This window comes from Anabas testudineus, chromosome 10 (assembly GCF_900324465.2).
Source record: "Anabas testudineus chromosome 10, fAnaTes1.2, whole genome shotgun sequence".
Lineage (NCBI taxonomy): Eukaryota > Metazoa > Chordata > Actinopteri > Anabantiformes > Anabantidae > Anabas > Anabas testudineus.
The window spans coordinates 14,424,297-14,442,319 of record NC_046619.1 but is presented as its reverse complement, the minus strand read 5'-3'; the positions used below and the strand labels follow the sequence as shown (position 1 = coordinate 14,442,319).

The 18,023-nt window shown below is 38.9% G+C and overlaps 2 protein-coding genes across 3 annotated transcripts in view; both read left to right on the top strand.

Moving 5' to 3' along the window:
- The window catches only part of kdrl (kinase insert domain receptor like), a 36,552-nt gene extending 28,937 nt beyond the window's left edge, over positions 1-7,615 (top strand). Inside the window, exons 27-30 of one of the 2 annotated variants that reach the window (XM_026357688.1) lie at positions 1,167-1,288; positions 2,200-2,278; positions 3,278-3,381; positions 5,558-7,615. In XM_026357688.1, coding sequence (XP_026213473.1) covers positions 1,167-1,288; positions 2,200-2,278; positions 3,278-3,381; positions 5,558-5,756 — 504 coding nt within the window. In that variant the 3' untranslated portion in view covers positions 5,757-7,615. The remainder of the gene's footprint in view (positions 1-1,166; positions 1,289-2,199; positions 2,279-3,277; positions 3,382-5,557) is intronic. The other variant, XM_026357689.1, reaches the window with a different exon arrangement.
- A 7,522-nt stretch (positions 7,616-15,137) lies between these two features.
- On the top strand, positions 15,138-17,769 carry cdx4 (caudal type homeobox 4). Its single transcript, XM_026358228.1, has 3 exons — positions 15,138-15,576; positions 16,768-16,913; positions 17,536-17,769. Exons 1-3 carry the CDS (start codon positions 15,141-15,143, stop codon positions 17,767-17,769), a joined length of 816 nt encoding a protein of 271 aa, XP_026214013.1. The 5' UTR covers positions 15,138-15,140.
- The last annotated feature ends 254 nt before the right edge of the window (positions 17,770-18,023 follow it).

Below are 18,023 nucleotides of genomic sequence, written 5' to 3'. Positions count from 1 at the left end.
GACAAAGTGAGATACAAGACAAGTAAAATATCTGAGCCAATGAGAAAAACATTCAAGTGCTCTAGGAAGAACTAGTTTGAGTGTATGAGATTCATTGTCATTATCAAGAAATTCAGTCAGGTTTGAATCAGCAATAGCAAGAGTGAAGAAAGCAATTCAGGACAAAAGCACTGTACTCAGTAGCTAATAAATATTGAAATAAACAAACTATACATGTGTGTATATATATATATATATATATATATATATATATATATATATATATAACTTAACATATAAGTTACAACATAACTTAAAGATTCACAGTTGTGTCTCACGAGTGAATAGGAGCGAAGTAAAATTTGTCACAAACACATCCTGTGGAGAGGAAGCACATATTAACACAACATGACATAGCAACTGCACCATTAGAGTACAAGTCAGGTACAAGGTATGACAATGTCAGCCAGAATACACAATACCATAAACCAAGAAAGTGAAGCAACTAAATTGAATTTAGCCATCTTTTTTTTTTATCATTTATTCCTGTGGTGTGAAGACATCCTTCATAATAATTATGTTAAATAGGATCACTTTCTCCTGCCTGGGTTTTACTGTCCTTGAGTATCTTTTTTTTCTTTTTAGAAATGAATGTATGCACACTGGTTTTTATACATGTTTCTTTAGATCAGTTGAAAATATGAGTGGTGGATATATATTTATTTATGAATTAATATATAAAATATATGGTGCAAACAGAGGCTAACGGAATTATGTTTCACTGCTATCAGAGAGTATGTGCGGCAGTAGATCGTATAGTGAAGTAATGAGGGAGGAATACAAGACCACACATCACATGCAAATTAGTCTGTGAAAGCTATCCTTATTAGAAAAAGTTCAATGCGGACAAAAAGAACAGTAGAGGGGTTTGATTATCATTAATAAGGCTTTTGTTACAGTCCAGGATGGCTGTTCACAGACTCTGCTGCCTCATCCAACTTCATGAGAATTAAATTGCATTTTTTTATCCATGCCTTTAATTTCTTTGGCTGCTCGCCATAACCTTTGAATGTCTATGTTTGTATAATCTACACCAAGCATCGTACTAACTCAGCCTTTCATCCCTGTATATCTTTCATCTTGGGGAAATAAGGCTGACCTCTAGTATCTTGTGTCTTGTAACTTAGGAGGGGAAACATTACATACCCATAAACACAGCCCTCCTGGCTAAGACAGGAGACCCGTCCACCACCATGCCATCAGAAGAGACTCCCACACGGCCCATCTCCAACCGCGACTCAGGCACCTGGTGAGAACATGGATCATTGTTCATTGGCTAGTTTACATAAAACAAACAAATTGAACTCTTGTGTACTTGAAGAGATGTTGTTATATTAAAGGGATCGTAATGTTAGTTTGTCAAACATTTGATATATGTAGACAGTGGTGCTCAGCAAGTCTTAGCATGCTGACACTGTAATATGGTAACAAAAAAAAAGTACAAACATCAGCTTCTTAGTTTATGTATTTGTGACCACATTAAATCAAAGCACCACTTTGCTTCGGCTGGTTGGCTGAAATCTGTTACACATTCACACGAACTTGTTAAGACATATGAGGGACACCCACCACCTTATCTTCAAGTCACGTAAACTGGTCGTCAGACTGTTAAATGCAAACAGGACTGAGTCTGTTTTGCAAAGGAAATACCTAAATGTTTTTCCCACTTTGCTCTGAAGAATATCTGAAACAGTTCTTGTTTCTGCTTCACTCAGACTAAACTTCACGACCTGAAGACAATAAGAGACCTGATTGGCACATGATAAGAAATATACACACGGGAGCCTGAAGACTAGTTCGCTTTCAGAACAGAGTCAGCTTCAAGATTTATGACCACTTAAAATAATATTTGTCAAGCTCTTGGGTTTTCACAGGTTCTTTAAATGTATGTGTGGAGAATGTGTTGAAAAGCAGCAATGACAGTCATCCCTTAAGCTAAATCAAGCAGTTGTTTTAGCTTCTGAGTGTTGAAAGGCAAAGTAAATAGGATGTATTTTCAAAGTACAAAGATGCTAGACATTGTTGATCCAAGCGATTAAATTCCTGTGGTTTTGTTGCTGAACTTTGACTTTTGGCCTCAAGTGTATTGAAAGGACTCGCTAAACAGAAATATTTTACGGTATTTTGGAGTCTGATCATGGAAATATTTCTTTTTGCCAGGAACATCAAGATCCGTCCTGCTAGCGTGAAAACCTTCGACGAGGTCACCATGGAGAATGGGACAGATGGGAACCATGGGGTGAGTTATTCATTATGAAAATAAACCAGAAAAGGCACAAATGTGTATCTCCTAAAGCAAGCAGAGGCATTTTTGTAAGAACATTTAAAACAGTAGACACGTACTGTACGCTACAACATTAAAATAAATAGAAAAATACAGCAGTTGTTAGGAATTCTAATCTGGAGGGTTAGATTGTTTATTTACCAGAGAAATACAGTTTCCCTTGAATATAAAAGGCACTGCAGATAGGGGGTTATTTGAAATGAAACTACAAATTTGATGCTGGAATATTTAATAAATCATCCTATTCACAGTGACTCAATTGAACTAACCTTAACCTAACCTGATCTTAGTCTGTTTATATCTGCTACCATTTGGTTGTATTATTAGTCACTTCACTGGCGTGTCCTTACGTGTTCTCTTTTTTAATCTTCTCTTAATCTTAATTAAATCAAACTTTTTGCCACTTCGTTCAACATTTGTTTAGGTACCCTGTTGTTTTAAATTCATACCTCATCTTCAGTCATCCAGCTAACAGTGTCTACAAATCATTGCAGGTGTCAAACCAATTCTTCCCAAAAACATATTTAAAACAGCTTCATTCCGCCTATCTTGACTACTGCAATTTTTAATTAAGTCATGAAAAACACAGCAGCAGGGCTTCTCCACAGTCTTGTATGAATTAGATTGGCTCTGGATTTTGGATTTTATTAGTTTTCAATTAACTATATTAACTATAATCATTAACTATATATGAAAGGGGGTTATTTTCAACCTTCAAAAAAGAAGAAACTCTCCCTCACCTGAGTCAACTGTGCCACATCCTTTAAAAACTTATTTGGTTTTATGTTGTTGCTTATTGTTTAATATCAGTGTTTATATTTCATGAAATTAAGTTTACTTACTTATTATGCTTTTACTAATAATACATATTATTGTCTTTAATAATAGTAATAAATAAAGATAGCATGTGGGTTTTAAACAGCTGCTCTCTGTGTGTCTCTCCATTATCATAAGGGCGGTCAGTCAGACAGTGGAATGGGCCTCTCATCTGACAACATGAATACACTGAAGCGCCTTGAATCATTGGCAGGCCGACCTCTGAGCATCCTGGCACTGGCGTATGTACACTGCACCACACAGCACAACACCACATGCCCAGCAAGCGACAAATCAACACATACAAACACACACCCTGAAAGAAACTGCAAAATACCTGCTATGACACCCACCCGCTGTGCTGGAATGCAGACGCTTTAACTGTTGTACTACACACAAGTTTCTTCTGCTTCAAAAAGACGTTAGCGACCAGTTTTCTCTTTTATCTGAAGAAGCCATGTGTGAGAGGCAGTGACACAAAGGAGAAGGTGAAAAGCTTGAAGGTACAAAAGCACAAAAGCAGAGTGAGTGCGTCACTTAATGTTTGGCTGTTTTAATAGCACACACTAAAACTCTCACACTCTTTGTTTTCACCAAAAGAGTCCTGAATGAGTTGCCTCCCAGTTCCCAAGTTAACGGATGAGTCATGGGTGCTGTAATGCAATGCAAAGTAACCAAAAAAACATGTAATCTCAAAATAGTGAAACCAAAATCCTGTGGATCATTTGATGACTTTAAGATGTGGATCCTGCTGCAGCAAAAAAAAAAAGACAAAGACAAAAAAGACTCACAATAAAGCCTCACTTTATAGGTTATTTGAGGATAAAGTCGGTTTTTGTGAATCTATATGTCTTACAGCTTAAGGTAGCTCAGTGACAGGTTTAATATACAGGGTCAAACCTCTTAACTCAGTAATTACACCTTAACCTTGGGGTTATATTCTGCTGTTAAAAATCTTTCAAAGTACTGTGGTTTACACATATTTAAAGGAGGAACAGCACTAAAGAAAATTATAAAAGGGCAAATTCATATGTTTCCTAAATCTTTGTTAAGTTGAAGAGGAAACAGTATGAACTTGTAAATATGACATCAAAATGTTTATAAATGATTAAAGGCCAGTGTGTAAACTGCTACCATGGGAGTAACTTATGAGACACACTTAGCAGAGTTAATGATGCTCTCTGTACCACTGTATTAAATTTACAGCTCACCAAACTACTCACTTCTGCAAACACCCACAACATCTAACAGTGTCTTCTAGATCTCAGATCTGGGATTTGAGGCTTCCAAGATTTACAACAGGCCTGCTTGTGTCGTTAGTCTTCAGCGTGGCAGAAAGACTCAGCCCAGGCATGCAGAGAATGAACTAGATTTTGAAGGGAGGACTTTCTGACTGTGCAGCCACTCAATCACTGCCACTTTTGAACTTTGGGGGTTTATAAGACATTTTCTTCTTAGCTGTAATGCTGTGTTTTGTTTGGTTTTTCCTAACTTGTTGCTACCCCTGCCTAACTGCTCTTCCAACCTGCCCTCTTTGTGTCACTACCACATAACTAGCACATAATATTTGATCGAAATTACCAGGGATGCCTCAGCATTGCTCTATCCTGGTCAAACATTTGCTATTGCTTAGAGGAAATGTTACAGAGGGTACAGGTTTAAAGCCGCTTGAGACTTGTGAGTTGTGAAACTGTAAGCAAACATTAAAAAGAGATCCTCATTTCACTGACGCAGATGGCTAAAAAAACTATAACGTTTACAGCTCGTGGAGCTGTAAACACAGACTTCTGCACAAAAATGATCTTGATTGTCAAAAAAATCATTTCAGCTTAGTGTTAAAGAGTTTTTTTACCCTGACTCATTTGCTTCCTGTTGCTTAATTACACACGGAACCCCCACCTTGTCCTTGGCACTGTTGACTCAACACACACATCTATTATTCTACTTAATTTCGATGCCCAGTTTACCAGGTAGTTATTCATCAGAGCAGCATTCCTGTACAGCAGTGTCACTTCCCCCCACTGGGCTCTGACCCCTTGACATTGCAAGAGAAGCTCCGGAAACCCTTAGCAACCTCTGAAGACAATAAGAGGCAATTACTCATATTCTGGAAATCAAATGAAGCAGAAAAGATCGGGATGATTGATTATATCATAATGGTTTGTCTGATTGTAAGGCTTCACCAAAATATCAAGACAGCCGGTTGTTTACGCATCTCCACAGACCAAACCAGATTTCTATCTATAAGAATTACTTAAAATGAGGACACACAAAAGTCCTGAGGCAATTTTGGGTCCTGTTTCATTTCTTATTTAGGCGGATTTGTTGTGCCTGTTGTGTTTTTAGAGTTTGCAGTTAGTTTTTTAGTGTAAAAGGCTCAAAATGTACATAAACTACATAAACTCTTTGTGTTTTCAGAATGAAGACAGTGAGTAAGAGTAAAGAGTCTGTGCTGAGTGACACCGAGAAGGAGAAGTACCCTCCTCCAGTCCCTTCTCTGGACTTCAGCCTTCACGACTCGGCTCTTGATGACTCAGCTCTGGACGTCGGTTTGGAGTGTCACAGCCCACCACCTGACTACAACTATGTGGTGCGCTACTCTACCCCTCCTGTGTAACATCCTCTTCCTGGTGCCGCAAGCGTTTTGCCTTGTGCTCCTCTGTTTTTCTCTCTTATCTCTGGACTATTTGCAGCAGCGTTTGAGAGAAAAACACGAGATTCCCTTTGAAAAGTTTAAGAAAGGACGCTCTGATACGACTCCTGAATCTTCTCGACTGTAACTCCATCTTCCAACTTCCAGGGCACCTGCTGTGCAACAAAAGGAAACCTGTAGACTGGGGTTTCCAGTTTTCAGACGCAGGCTGAGGTTATTGCTACTGGTCCATTTCCCATTCACTGTGATAAGTCAAACAGCTGAAAACAGGCTCAGGTATATCTTTGATCTACTGTGAATAGAAACCACGATGATTCCAACTTCACCACAGAGCTGAACAAACTAATGATGTAGAAAAGCATCCAAAAAAGAGACAGGAGAAGATAGTTGTGGATTTTCAGGTTTTGCTGAGACTTTTTTTTTTTTTTTTTTTCAAAAAATTTTAACTAATTTCAAGACAAAGATGAAGATGAAAAATCTTTCCTTTGAAATTTTATGACTCCTGTGATTCCAAAAAAATATCAACTCAACTCAGGTTGACCAGAGACAGAGTAGAGGGGCTCTCTCTCATGTCATGGTGGATGTTTGTTAAGCTCTCCAGTTTACGTCAAATCACAGGTTAATGGAGGAAACAGGGTAGAGCCGAGAGTGAGACCAGACGGCTTCAGATTTAACATTATAGCTCAACCATGAAGGCATTTAAGTGAAGACTTACTGTATTTGTAGATTCCTCCTCCTGTCCACATCTGGCATTTTTGAAAAACAACAGCGAGAAGGAAACCAGATTTGTTTGTTTTGATGTGTGCAAATTGGTTGGAAACATAAAATTAGAGCAAGATATCACAGGAACAGTTTATTCAAAAAGCACTAGTAACAAAAATATGTTGTTATTACTGTAAACACTGTCATTTAGTAATCCAGTTCTGTTTGTTTATTTAGATTCATGTTTAAAAGTTAACCAAAGGATTTCTTGCTCAGTCTTCCTGATATCATGTATTATGTTATATCCCAGTGTTTAAATCTAGGCTTATTCGCTGTTTGTGCTGCTGTATTCACTGAAAGTGAAGCTAAGCTAATCTGCTTCTGCTGAGACACGTATGTGAACATTCTCCATCTGTGTGCTAAGTGTTTGTAAAGCTTGCAGGGCAGGCTACAGAAACTTCCCTTGTATGAAGTTAGCACCAGTCTGCTTCTTTTAAAGGTATTTTGTTTGTAATACAGGATGTATTTAAAGTACTGTTACTTAAACTTTCATTCACACACACCCTGTAAAAATCAGGGTTAGCTAGTTTGTACCTGTTGACCACTAAAGAAAACAGTATTTATCAGAAAACTACAGTATAAAGTGAATATTTTGATGTTTTATTTCTCGACTCAATATGTTGTGTTTAAGTGGACAGGAAGTGGTTATGCACTGATACTGTATATCCAGTATAAGTTTTGTATTCTGAAGGTATTTTATTGTCATTATTAACATTATTATGGGTCGTATGTTACAGATATTTGTGGTTTTATTGTTTATTTAACTCTTATCTAGTACATAAGAGGACAGTAACATTTGCAGGGTTTGTTGTAGTACTTCCTGCCATCCTAACATCATCATGTTCACTTATTATTCTGTCTTTTACTATTGGTTTGGATTTTAGTTACTACTATCACAATAACTTTTAAAGATTTGAATTTTATTTAACCATGACTAATGTGCCCTGCAGCAGTTCAACCCTTCTTTTTAGCTTTTCATTTTTCTGTTTTTTCAAGTAGTTTAACACACTGTTAACTGAGCTTGTGAAGTAAATAAATGAATAAAATTCTATATATTTATACATTAAATGCAGTTTTGACTCATAAGTGCTTGTAACATTGGTTGATTTTTCTAACCGTTTGATCATTGCAGTCCCCCAAAGCTGCTGCCACGACCTAGTCTGGCACGTGTCCCAGATCCCATCACCAAGTGATCCTATTACAAGCCAAAAGAAATTCAAAATGGGCTTCTACTGTATAAAGCAGTGTGTTACCAATAAAATAAAACTTTCATAATAATAACAATAAACTTGAAATTACAACCTTTAATGTTTGTGAGCCTTAAAATCCAAAATACGTGTTTTATCCTTTATATTCTGCAAATTATTTCATGACCTCTCAGACTTCTCTTACAACCCCTCGGTGGGTTCCAGCGGCACATGAGAGAATCATCAGAGGCATCAGACTATTCTGAACTCACGGACTAAATGCTTCTTGATTATTCCCATTTGAATTCTCCACCATGTGTATCTTGGACTGTGCCATAAGTATTTGCCCCCCACCCCTCTCCTCTCCTGGACAAGGTGTCGGCAGCCTGTCTGTTCATCGGGACAATGCCCCTGTGAGCTGGAGAGGAAGGAACTTATCATCATACTGGTCGCGACCAGAGGACGCCACACACAGGACTTCCTGTGGGAGTGCAGTGTCCCTGGTTACCGGCAGTGGGTGTGTCGCCACCCGCCAACTGGACAGGTTGGGCCCTCAACCACCTCCGCTTGTCATCACAGGATTTATATTTACTGTAGGATAAGTGGTCAACATTACACCCAAAGACGCACCAACAACCTCCGGTGTGGACTATTTCCAGAAAGTAGAGACACAAACAAACAAGGGAAGGATGTTGGAGGGGGGGAGGCATTCGTTATTGTCATGTTTCTTTTTTATTAAGCAACAAACAAGCTCATGTTTCTGCACCAACTGACTTGTCTTTTCCACAGAGACATAATGAGGATTGGCCTGATTCTTTCCTGAAGGTAGGAGCCGGGAACAACTGAAGTAAGCTGTGCGGACTCCGGTTCGTATGTCTGCACAGAAAAGATGCCGGGTTCTGTACCACAATGCATGTTGCTTAGGTCAAAGAGGTTCAGTTGCACAGCTGAGATGTGGTGTTCTTCCTCACAGTGCTACAAGGATGACATAGACATGACAACACATTTCTAGAGAAGAAAAATTATACAAGACGAGTGCAGTGCAATAAAAAGTATTACATAAACTGAAAGAGACTGAACATATTAGTAATACTGATAATAATAAACACAGTGTTGTTGATGCAGATGTGCAAGGATTGTGTTAGTTTATACAATATATACAAACTTCAGATAGTCGACACATTCAGAAATGTTCTGGGGTTAAAGAAATGTAGAAGTGTAGATTGAGCTATTGTGATTTTATTTATTATTTTTAGTTTATTTTTCCAAGACATTAGACACAGATTGGACAAATTCTGATGCACAGATTATGAAAAATATGTGTTTCTGACAAGTTTACATTTTCAGGTTTTGTCTCAAGAGTGTCTGCTCGTATTTTTCTTTAATATCTGTAGCTTCCTGTGAGCTGTAATTATGACACAAAAAAACACAAATTCAGCCTTATGACGGGATAAGATTAAAACCAAAACACAGTTTATTTCTTTTACTTTTTAACTAATCTGTGCGCACTGTTCTTATACCTGCACAGGACAATAGCAGCTGTCGTCTTTCAGTGCACATTTCACTGTAGATGACAATGCTATGACCTCAATTACTTCTCGGTATTGTTTAGTGATTGGAAGTTAGCAGGACATGAGTCAAGCTGGAATGTGTAAATACTGTAAATTGTCAAATGTCTTAAATTACACATTTGCATTAGAACTGTAAACCCTATATTCAGATACAGGAAAGTGTACATAGGGTCTAATATTCATAAATGTTGGTAACGGGTTCTGCACACCGCGCTTTTTGTTTTTGTTTCCTCATTTGACAATCCTGTGCCCACTCCTTCCTTGAGCACTTCCACAGCCTCTTCCCAAAACAAACCGAGCTGCAACACATCATCTAAAAAGAAGCTTTAATTAATTCAGGAAACGGTGCCAAAAAAAACATCCGGCATTCAGCTGGATTTCTGCAGCTTTAAATCCTATCATACACTGATTTGAATCAGTGCCAAAGGTCCCCCCCCCCCCCCCCCCCCTTTTAAATGGCCACACAAAGCTCTTCTCAGACCCCTGACCATGAAGGTGAATGGAGACGAGGCCACATCCACGCCCCTCACCTAAATGCAGAACAATAAGCCGGATACTGTCCCCTTAAAACACCCAACTTCTGTCCACCTTCAACAAACAAAGTAAGCGACTGGTCCGACGGCACGTACGGCTAAATAAACAGGCTGCAGCACCTCTGTGGCCCAAAGGGCGAGGGGAAAAACTCATCTGCAGGTTAATAAATTATCATCCGCAGTTGAAAGAACAATTCACAAGCCGTGTTTTGGTCACAGAATTAATTTATTGCTATTTTTTTTTCTGAGTGTCCCACAGCCTAAGGATTAGGCTGCACTGGGACCTGAGTTTGGTTCTGACAGAGGTCACGCTCACACTTATATAAAGTGTTTACCATACTAATCAGCCCTAAACACAAGTTCCACAACAACAACAGCATGTCAACGTGTCGACCAGAGCTGCAGGACAAACCACGAAATCACAAAGAGGAGCTGGACCCATGTCTGCACAAAAACTTCACATCAAGAACCGAACGAACCTGAGAAACATCTGGAGGTTCGGCCCCTGCTCACACCACCTGTGTCAATTCTGGGAAATGTTTCAAGAGCATCTGTTGCTGAAGTCTAAACTCTCTTCAGGAAATTAAAAAGTGGAATTTTTATTCTGCTCCACCGAATCATGTGTTGTCAATTAGTCATTCAAATGCAGTTCGAATTGTGTGCGGGGTCTTTGAGAACACTTTCTATGAAAACATCAGAAGGCTTGTGTTGTTGGGCTGAATTTGAATTTGCTAGGCTGACATACCAGAGGAGGAAAAGCTAAATGTGTTTACTTTCTTCATGGCATGTGTTCCCCTTCTGTTTACTGAGGACAAACAAAATCAGACTAATATTAGATACGCTCATGGTTTCACCTCCTCACAGCCTGGATTTATATCTGACGTCAGTTTCCACAGAACAGCAGCAACCCCATGTCAGCCGTGAACCCTCGGGAAACCTCCAGGTTCGTCAAAAGTGCAGTGAAACCAGCTCAGCCACTTGCCCTTATTGTTTATGTCTCGGTTGGGGGGGTGTACAAAGGTCTCGTACAGCAGGGCGGCCTGGGAACAATGCTGTGACCACGGTGGCATAATTATGGAGCTCTGATGCCCAGATGTGTTTTGCGTTAATCCCCTTCTGTAAAACGTCTCTCTGGTTCTGAAAAAGCCGGTCTTCTGTCGCTCTGTGGCCGCTTTTCGACAACTAAAAACAGTTTGATGACTCCAGCTGTGGGACATCAGAACTTCCTGTTTGCTGCCATGCGCAGGTTTGTAGCTCTGCTCTTGTGGGATATTCGCTGCATTACGACCTTTTACAGAGGCACTTTGTGACTTTGGGCGCCGTATATCAGTCATGAAACACTCAAATGTTTTAAGGCTTCAATTGGAGGATATGTTGTGATAATTGTAGTCATACTCATAGGATGGCTCCGTGGCAGGAAATCCCTGAAATGCTTCATCAACTTTTTGATGGATTACTGTGAAATTCTGTGCTGATGTCCATGTCCCCAGATGATGAATCATTCAGACCATGAACAGTGAAACATAGCTTTACTGTACAAGCTCACTTGTCTTTTTCCTTTTCTATGCGAACGATTGCCAAAAAGCAGCTTTAACTTGGACACATTCCCACTAAAAATGAATAAATTCTCCGACACCCCCGCCCCTTAGCATGTAAGAAAATGTTCTCTCTCAAACCAAACGTTAGCAGCTTGTAAACAGAAACATTTTTCACAATCATGCCAACATATATTTCTGTCACATCCTAATTAAATGCCTCACAGTCCTCATATGTGACTTGTATTGTACTTTACAGACATTAAACTGTGGGTTTCTGCTTGTGTTCTTGCTGTGAAGTTTCCCTAAAAATAGTAGCAGATGGTCCTGTTTTACCTCTTGTCCCGCAGAGAAGCTCCATAACATCAATGAGGTTATGCAACATGCAGGATTCTTGGGATGCTTCACCACCAACCGTCACTGATTTACTACATGTACACTATTGCTGAGTGCAGGGAAAGATGTGACTTTTTTTACTTTATTTGTTTAACTTAAGAATTTGATCAATTCTGGAGCAAAACTAAAATAATTTTAAACATTACTCCTGTCAACATTAATGAAAGCAACAAGTACAAACTCAGACTCACAGCCTTTCTGGGAAAGTGCACCGTGGTGGTTAAGGTCATTAAGACAATAACTGCTGGGACTGGATCCTGCAGAGACCAGAGAACTGGAATAATAACGTGTGACTTCTGTCCTGATGGATTGTTGTTACACAGCTCCAGGAGTGAGGGCTTTTTGAGGGCTTATACAGTTTGTCTGAAGTTTTCCTGTTGAATTGGTTCAAGACTACAGAAAAAAAACAACAACACGGCCGTTTAAAATATGCAGGGAAGTATCACACTCACCTTCTCAATCTTCTGCACGGCACTGTACAGATGTTACTGTATTGAGCTGCACATCTGTGCAACATCATGGATTCTGAGAAAGAAAAAACTCGAACAAAAAAAAAAAACGTCAGTGGAAGAAGTACTCATGTCTTGTACTTATGTAAAAGTACTTTGTTGTGCAAATGTCCTCCATTATAAATGTTATTTAAACAAAGGTAAAAAAAATAATTAAAGGAGTTTTAACAATATAATATACTTGTATACATCAAGAACAATCAATTTCAACATTAGTGTTATAATTATTAAAGGTGAAACTACTATTAAGGACTTCATATTCTGCTGAGTAGTTTGTGGATTATTAATCTGCAAAGCCATTTAAGTACCATAAAGTGTATTACTGTTATTACTTTCTACCTAGATGAGACCCCTATTTTTGTATTTCAGGTGATTTTATTTCCTTTAGCTTTGTTAGATTTATTAAAATTAGGTCTAAATGAAGTCCCTGTTTAGATCCCACTGATGGTGGATATGCTCTTTCAATGATCGACATCCAATGAATTTATGGATTTTAACAGTAACTCAGTTGCACCATCTAGTGAACACGTGCTGTTTGTTCATGGAGAACGTTGAATGTTTCTTCAGTCAAACCAAATCTGACATCTTCTAAGAAAACATAGATATGTAGACAACATGAACAAAAATAGAAATACAACTTTACACTGTGAATCAAACATAAAATAGGTTTAAACCACCATGTGACAGGTTGACAGGGTGTTTCAGCTCTGGTAACAATTAACTTGTAATACTCCCATTCCCATTTTATTTGTCTTCTAAATCAAACTGAGCTGTATCAAAACTCAACCTTTGGCAGAGTCAGAGTCACCTGATGATACGTCAGTACTTCAAGTGCTGAGTTACAATTTAGTTTCTATTGTATTCTGTTCTATTCAAGCTATGGTGGTTAAAACGTATAGAGCATTAAATGTCCTTATGGCTGCTTAAACCCACAGGATAGTGAAATACAAGCATGTATGAAACGTTTAAATGCATCCAAATGCCACATATGAGAACTATAAGTGTTTCCTAACGTGGGTACCTTTTTATTTATTAATGATGAGCTCAACTAAAGTTGCACCTGCACATGAAACATAATTCATAAAGTAGTGACAAGGATATGTTCAACTATTTGTTGTCTAATTGAATTTAAGATTATTATTAAATACTGTGTTTTATCCTTCGCTTTTTTATACTATTGTACAAACTCTACTATGCAGCTGTCTGTTGTGATGGTTTGTTGGTGCAGGCTGCCCTCTAGAGGTAAATATTCTGATGAGTGGTTTGTTTTCACAGTCACCAGTTCAATTACAGCAGCTGTATTTCTGCAGAAATCCACAAGAGGACACCAGAGACTCAGCCCAGACACTGAAACTCTAAAAGACAGAACAAAGTTACCTCAGTGCACTTCTTCAAAGTGGTGATGTAACCTAGTCTGAAGAGGATGACAACAAAAGTCCAACTTTTTACTACACACTGTCCTGGAAATATCAAATGTAATGCAATGCACAGCAAAAGCCGTGTAATGAAATGACATGACCGAGCTGGCTCCTCTCCTCATTGGATAAATGTGCATTAAGTCTTTATCACTACAACATACAAACACCAAAGTGACTCATAAGGAAAAGCTCTAACTTAACACGTTTTTTTATTGAATGGACTGACAGCTGGACCACAGGGTTTTAAAGAGATGCTTCAGAGACGCAGGCATTTATTCACGTTATTCACGAAAATATAAAGAAATTAGATGATAATTAAAGTTATTTTGTGCTTCCCAGAACGATTTATGAATCAAATAATCATCAGGAGTAAATAGGTGCTCAGATCTGGACCTGGTTTTAACTATGAGGTGTAAAGATATCTGTGACCTTAAAGGGACGATAAATCCGCTGCCAAGGAACTGGAGGGAAGCAACGCGTTAATGAAAATGATTTTGAAATGGTGATCTAAAGCATTAAGACTGATGAAACGTGAGTGGGGGTCACGCTGCACGTCAGCATCGAGTAAAGTCAGGAAAAATCAAATCGGCGTGATTTCAGGAGGACAGCGGTGACTGATGTGCCACAGGCCGCTGTTTGTCACAGTGGGGGGTTGTTGGAGTTTCCTTGTAACCGGAATTAGCTGTGAAGTGCGACCTTGAGGTGTGAACACGGAATACGAAAGGTCCGGCTTGCTTCAAGAAAAAGTTTCCCATACTTCGCACCTCGTTTGCAAGTGAATATCTTAACAAATAAAACGGGATTTACGCGTGAAGCCAGGTTGGGAACTGTGGCGCGTTGACTCTCCAACGTGTTGGACCTTTTGGATTAAAGTACTCTTACAGGTTACAACTCAATTAACAGTCAGTAGAAAGTGAATGACTGTAAAACGTCAGATAGTGTAATAAAAAGTCATGTAATAAAATATACCCATGCACAGGCCGTTTTTCACTTAATGCGTTTGTGGACGCGCTCCCTGGGTTTATTGCCGCATGCGCAGCTGATAGGCCCTGGTGTTAATTTATTCATGGAGGGGAGAACTCGTGTTCAGGATAGGTCCACTGTCAGGTGATGACGCGCTACAGGACAGAGGCAAGGGGACAGCTGGGCCCGCGGCACCGGTCATTCTCATTTGGATGCAAATCTGCAAAGGTTGAGGGGTTGGCTGACGTCAGGGCAGGCCTTAGTATACCTGAACCATCTTGTCAACAGAGACACATCATGTGAGGCTGGAGAGAGACTGGGAACTACGTCGTATTTCACTTGTGGGACATCTCTGGACTATTTACAGCTGAAGGATTTTTTTTAACAGTGTCATGGAAACAATGTCGCCTTAAAACAGGCCACATCATCCATTTTGCTGTTTTTGCTATACTGAATTGTTTTTTTGTGTAAATCATGTATGTGGGATACCTACTGGATAAAGAAAGCGGCATGTATCACCAAGGGCCAGTGAGAAGATCAAGCATCAATCTGCCTCCTCAGAACTTTGTTTCTACACCACAGTACGCCGACTTTACTGGATACCATCATGTGCCAAGCATGGATACGCACGCACAGTCTACGGGGAGTTGGGGGCCTACATATGGCGCCCCAAGAGAGGACTGGGGTGCATACAGTCTGGGACCACCTAATACAATTCCTACACCCATGAACAACTCATCTCCAGGACAGGTTCCTTACTGCTCGTCTGAGTACAATCATATGCATCCTCCGAGCTCTGCGGTGCTACAGCCGCCTCCGGAAAACGTCACAGTTGCACAACTTTCTCCTGATAGAGAAAGACGCAATTCATACCAGTGGATGAGTAAAACTGCGCAATCTTCTTCTACAGGTCAGTTCACCATCTTAAAGATTGTGCTAAAATGTTTTTATATGAGGTGATAGAAGAGCTGCATGAAAACATTTTGGTAATTTGTGCGGGCGAATAGTTTAAATTTGAGTTCCAGAGGAATTTACGCAGACAGATATTTTGTCCTGACAGTTTCATATAATTTAAGATACATTTCTTCATCGAATTGATGTTTTTAAAAACAGGAAACAAGGACAAAACATATTGTCAACATGTAAAAAGAAGAAGGTTAATACAACTGTGCAACAGAATAAGAGAATTAATAGTAATCATAATGAACCGGGTCAACCTAGGAGCGTAAAGAGTTGTCTAGTGTGTCCATGAATTAAAACTCTCTCCTGTGGTGGAAATAATAATTTAAAAACAAGGTGTGAGGAACCGGTGCCAGGCCCAGTTGTGATGTTAATGTCATCATTCCTGGAGATGTTAGGTCGACTTCACTGTCACATTGTTTGGTGTTTCGAGTGTTATCCTTCATATCCAGGCGGTGGCCTTTGCTTTCAACACCTCTTCACTTTGATATGCACCAACCTCCCTTCCTCTACAGTTATATTGCCGGAAAGACTGATGTTTTCTCACAGCTAAAGTCCAACCTGTTTGCCTTTATTATGTCGCACAAATTACAGCTTCATATCGATAAAAAAAAAAAAAAAAACAGCCCTGTCTTTTTTAAATGAATATAGTTTATAGTAGGAATATGTTTATCACATTTTCTTTTTTGTTGTTTGTTGTCATTTATTTCCAAACGCACATTCACAAAAAATGTTGACATGCACTTTTCCAATAGACTAAAAGAATAATTCTAATAATAATAATTTCCACCAGCAACGTGTTTATTCTAAAGTTTCCACAGATTCTTTGCGTCCTATGTTTCGATCAAACTTGTCAGTGAAGCCTGAAGTCTGTCTCGTCGCTCTTTGAAATTACAGTTGTCATCAAAGCAAGATCAAAAAGCCCACATTTGTGTATCTGTAGCTAAAGCAAAGATATGTAGATTTGAGACACAGCTAATAAAGATTCCATGTGCAGATAGGCCTGGCATGCAGCCCTCTCTGAGTAACTCGTCCAGTTCAACCACTTGGCTGCTTACAGATTATTCTGAGCAAAAAATAACTTAAAATAACAGGAAATAAAATAAATCATCACTGTTTTGTTTCTCTGTCACCTACGCAGGTAAAACAAGAACGAAGGAGAAATACAGGGTAGTGTACACAGACCACCAGAGACTGGAGCTGGAGAAGGAGTTTCACTTCAACAGATACATCACCATCAGGAGGAAATCTGAACTGGCTGTCAACCTCGGTCTGTCGGAAAGACAGGTATGTCTGCAACACAATGAAGTCTGAAGGATGCATTTAATATTTCAACACAGCGGATGATATATTTTAAGATTAGCAGACATCCTACATGTTGGTTTTTACATGAGTAACCTGCAAAAGGAGGCCAGTAGGAAACGTGTCATTATCATCAGGCTGGAAAACATTTACAAAAATATTTTACAACTGATATTTTTTTATCCCTGATCTAGTGTTTGTTAATAATAAATTCAAGTTACATTTAAATTATTACATGTTTGATAATTAAATCCTAAAATAAAAGCATTTTCTTTAAAGACTTATTTTAAAATATGTTCCAGGTACATAGACGGTGTTTCTTTAAATATATATAATTTTGGAATAACAGGAAAAAGAATAACCTTTAGAAATTCTGTGCTAGATTATTGCTATTTATTAATAATGGTTAGTTATGTCTCGTATTTTTATTTAGTTGTTCGATCTAGGATTTTACGTGTTTTCAGTGATTTAACTTTTAAAAAAATGTTTATTATCTTTCTATTTCATGTAGGTTTATTTGATTTGATTTTAGTTGTAGAAGAGCGTGATTATAACACTCCAAATCATTAACTTCCTTTCCTTTTCCTTTTCCTTGCACTATTTTTAGGTGAAAATCTGGTTTCAGAACCGCAGAGCCAAAGAGAGGAAGCTGATCAAGAAGAAGATGGGTCAGTCTGACGGCAGCGGGGGCTCTGTGCACAGTGACCCGGGTTCAGTGAGCCCTCTGCCCATGCCGGGGTCCCTCAGTCCCACAGACATCCACGGGTCTCTGTACCCACCTCAGGGAATGAACACCTTGCCATCCATCAGGAATATACAGCAAGTGACTGTGACTCAGTAAAACACTCATGTTTCTGGACCATGTAACCAAACTGAGCACTCCGACACGCTGACGGGACACTTGCAGCCAGACGCACCAAGCTGTGGATAAACATTTGATCTGTGGCAATAAAATGCTGGAGGCTCCTGAAATATTGCTTTTTTTATAGAATAGATTTAATAACGTGGGGATTGCAAAAGAAAAAAATCGACATGTTTCAAACTTAAATGCTTTAAACTGTTAATGTGTGAGTTAATAAGATATAAATATCCTTT

What these genes read in the sequence shown, in the direction of transcription:
- cdx4 (XM_026358228.1), top strand. Translation starts at nt 15,141, where the DNA reads ATGTATGTGGGATACCTACTGGATAAAGAAAGCGGCATGTATCACCAA. An exon ending in TGCGCAATCTTCTTCTACAG is followed by an intron (nt 15,577 to 16,767) that starts GTCAGTTCACCA and finishes TCACCTACGCAG; the next exon opens with GTAAAACAAGAACGAAGGAG. An exon ending in TCGGTCTGTCGGAAAGACAG is followed by an intron (nt 16,914 to 17,535) that starts GTATGTCTGCAA and finishes CACTATTTTTAG; the next exon opens with GTGAAAATCTGGTTTCAGAA.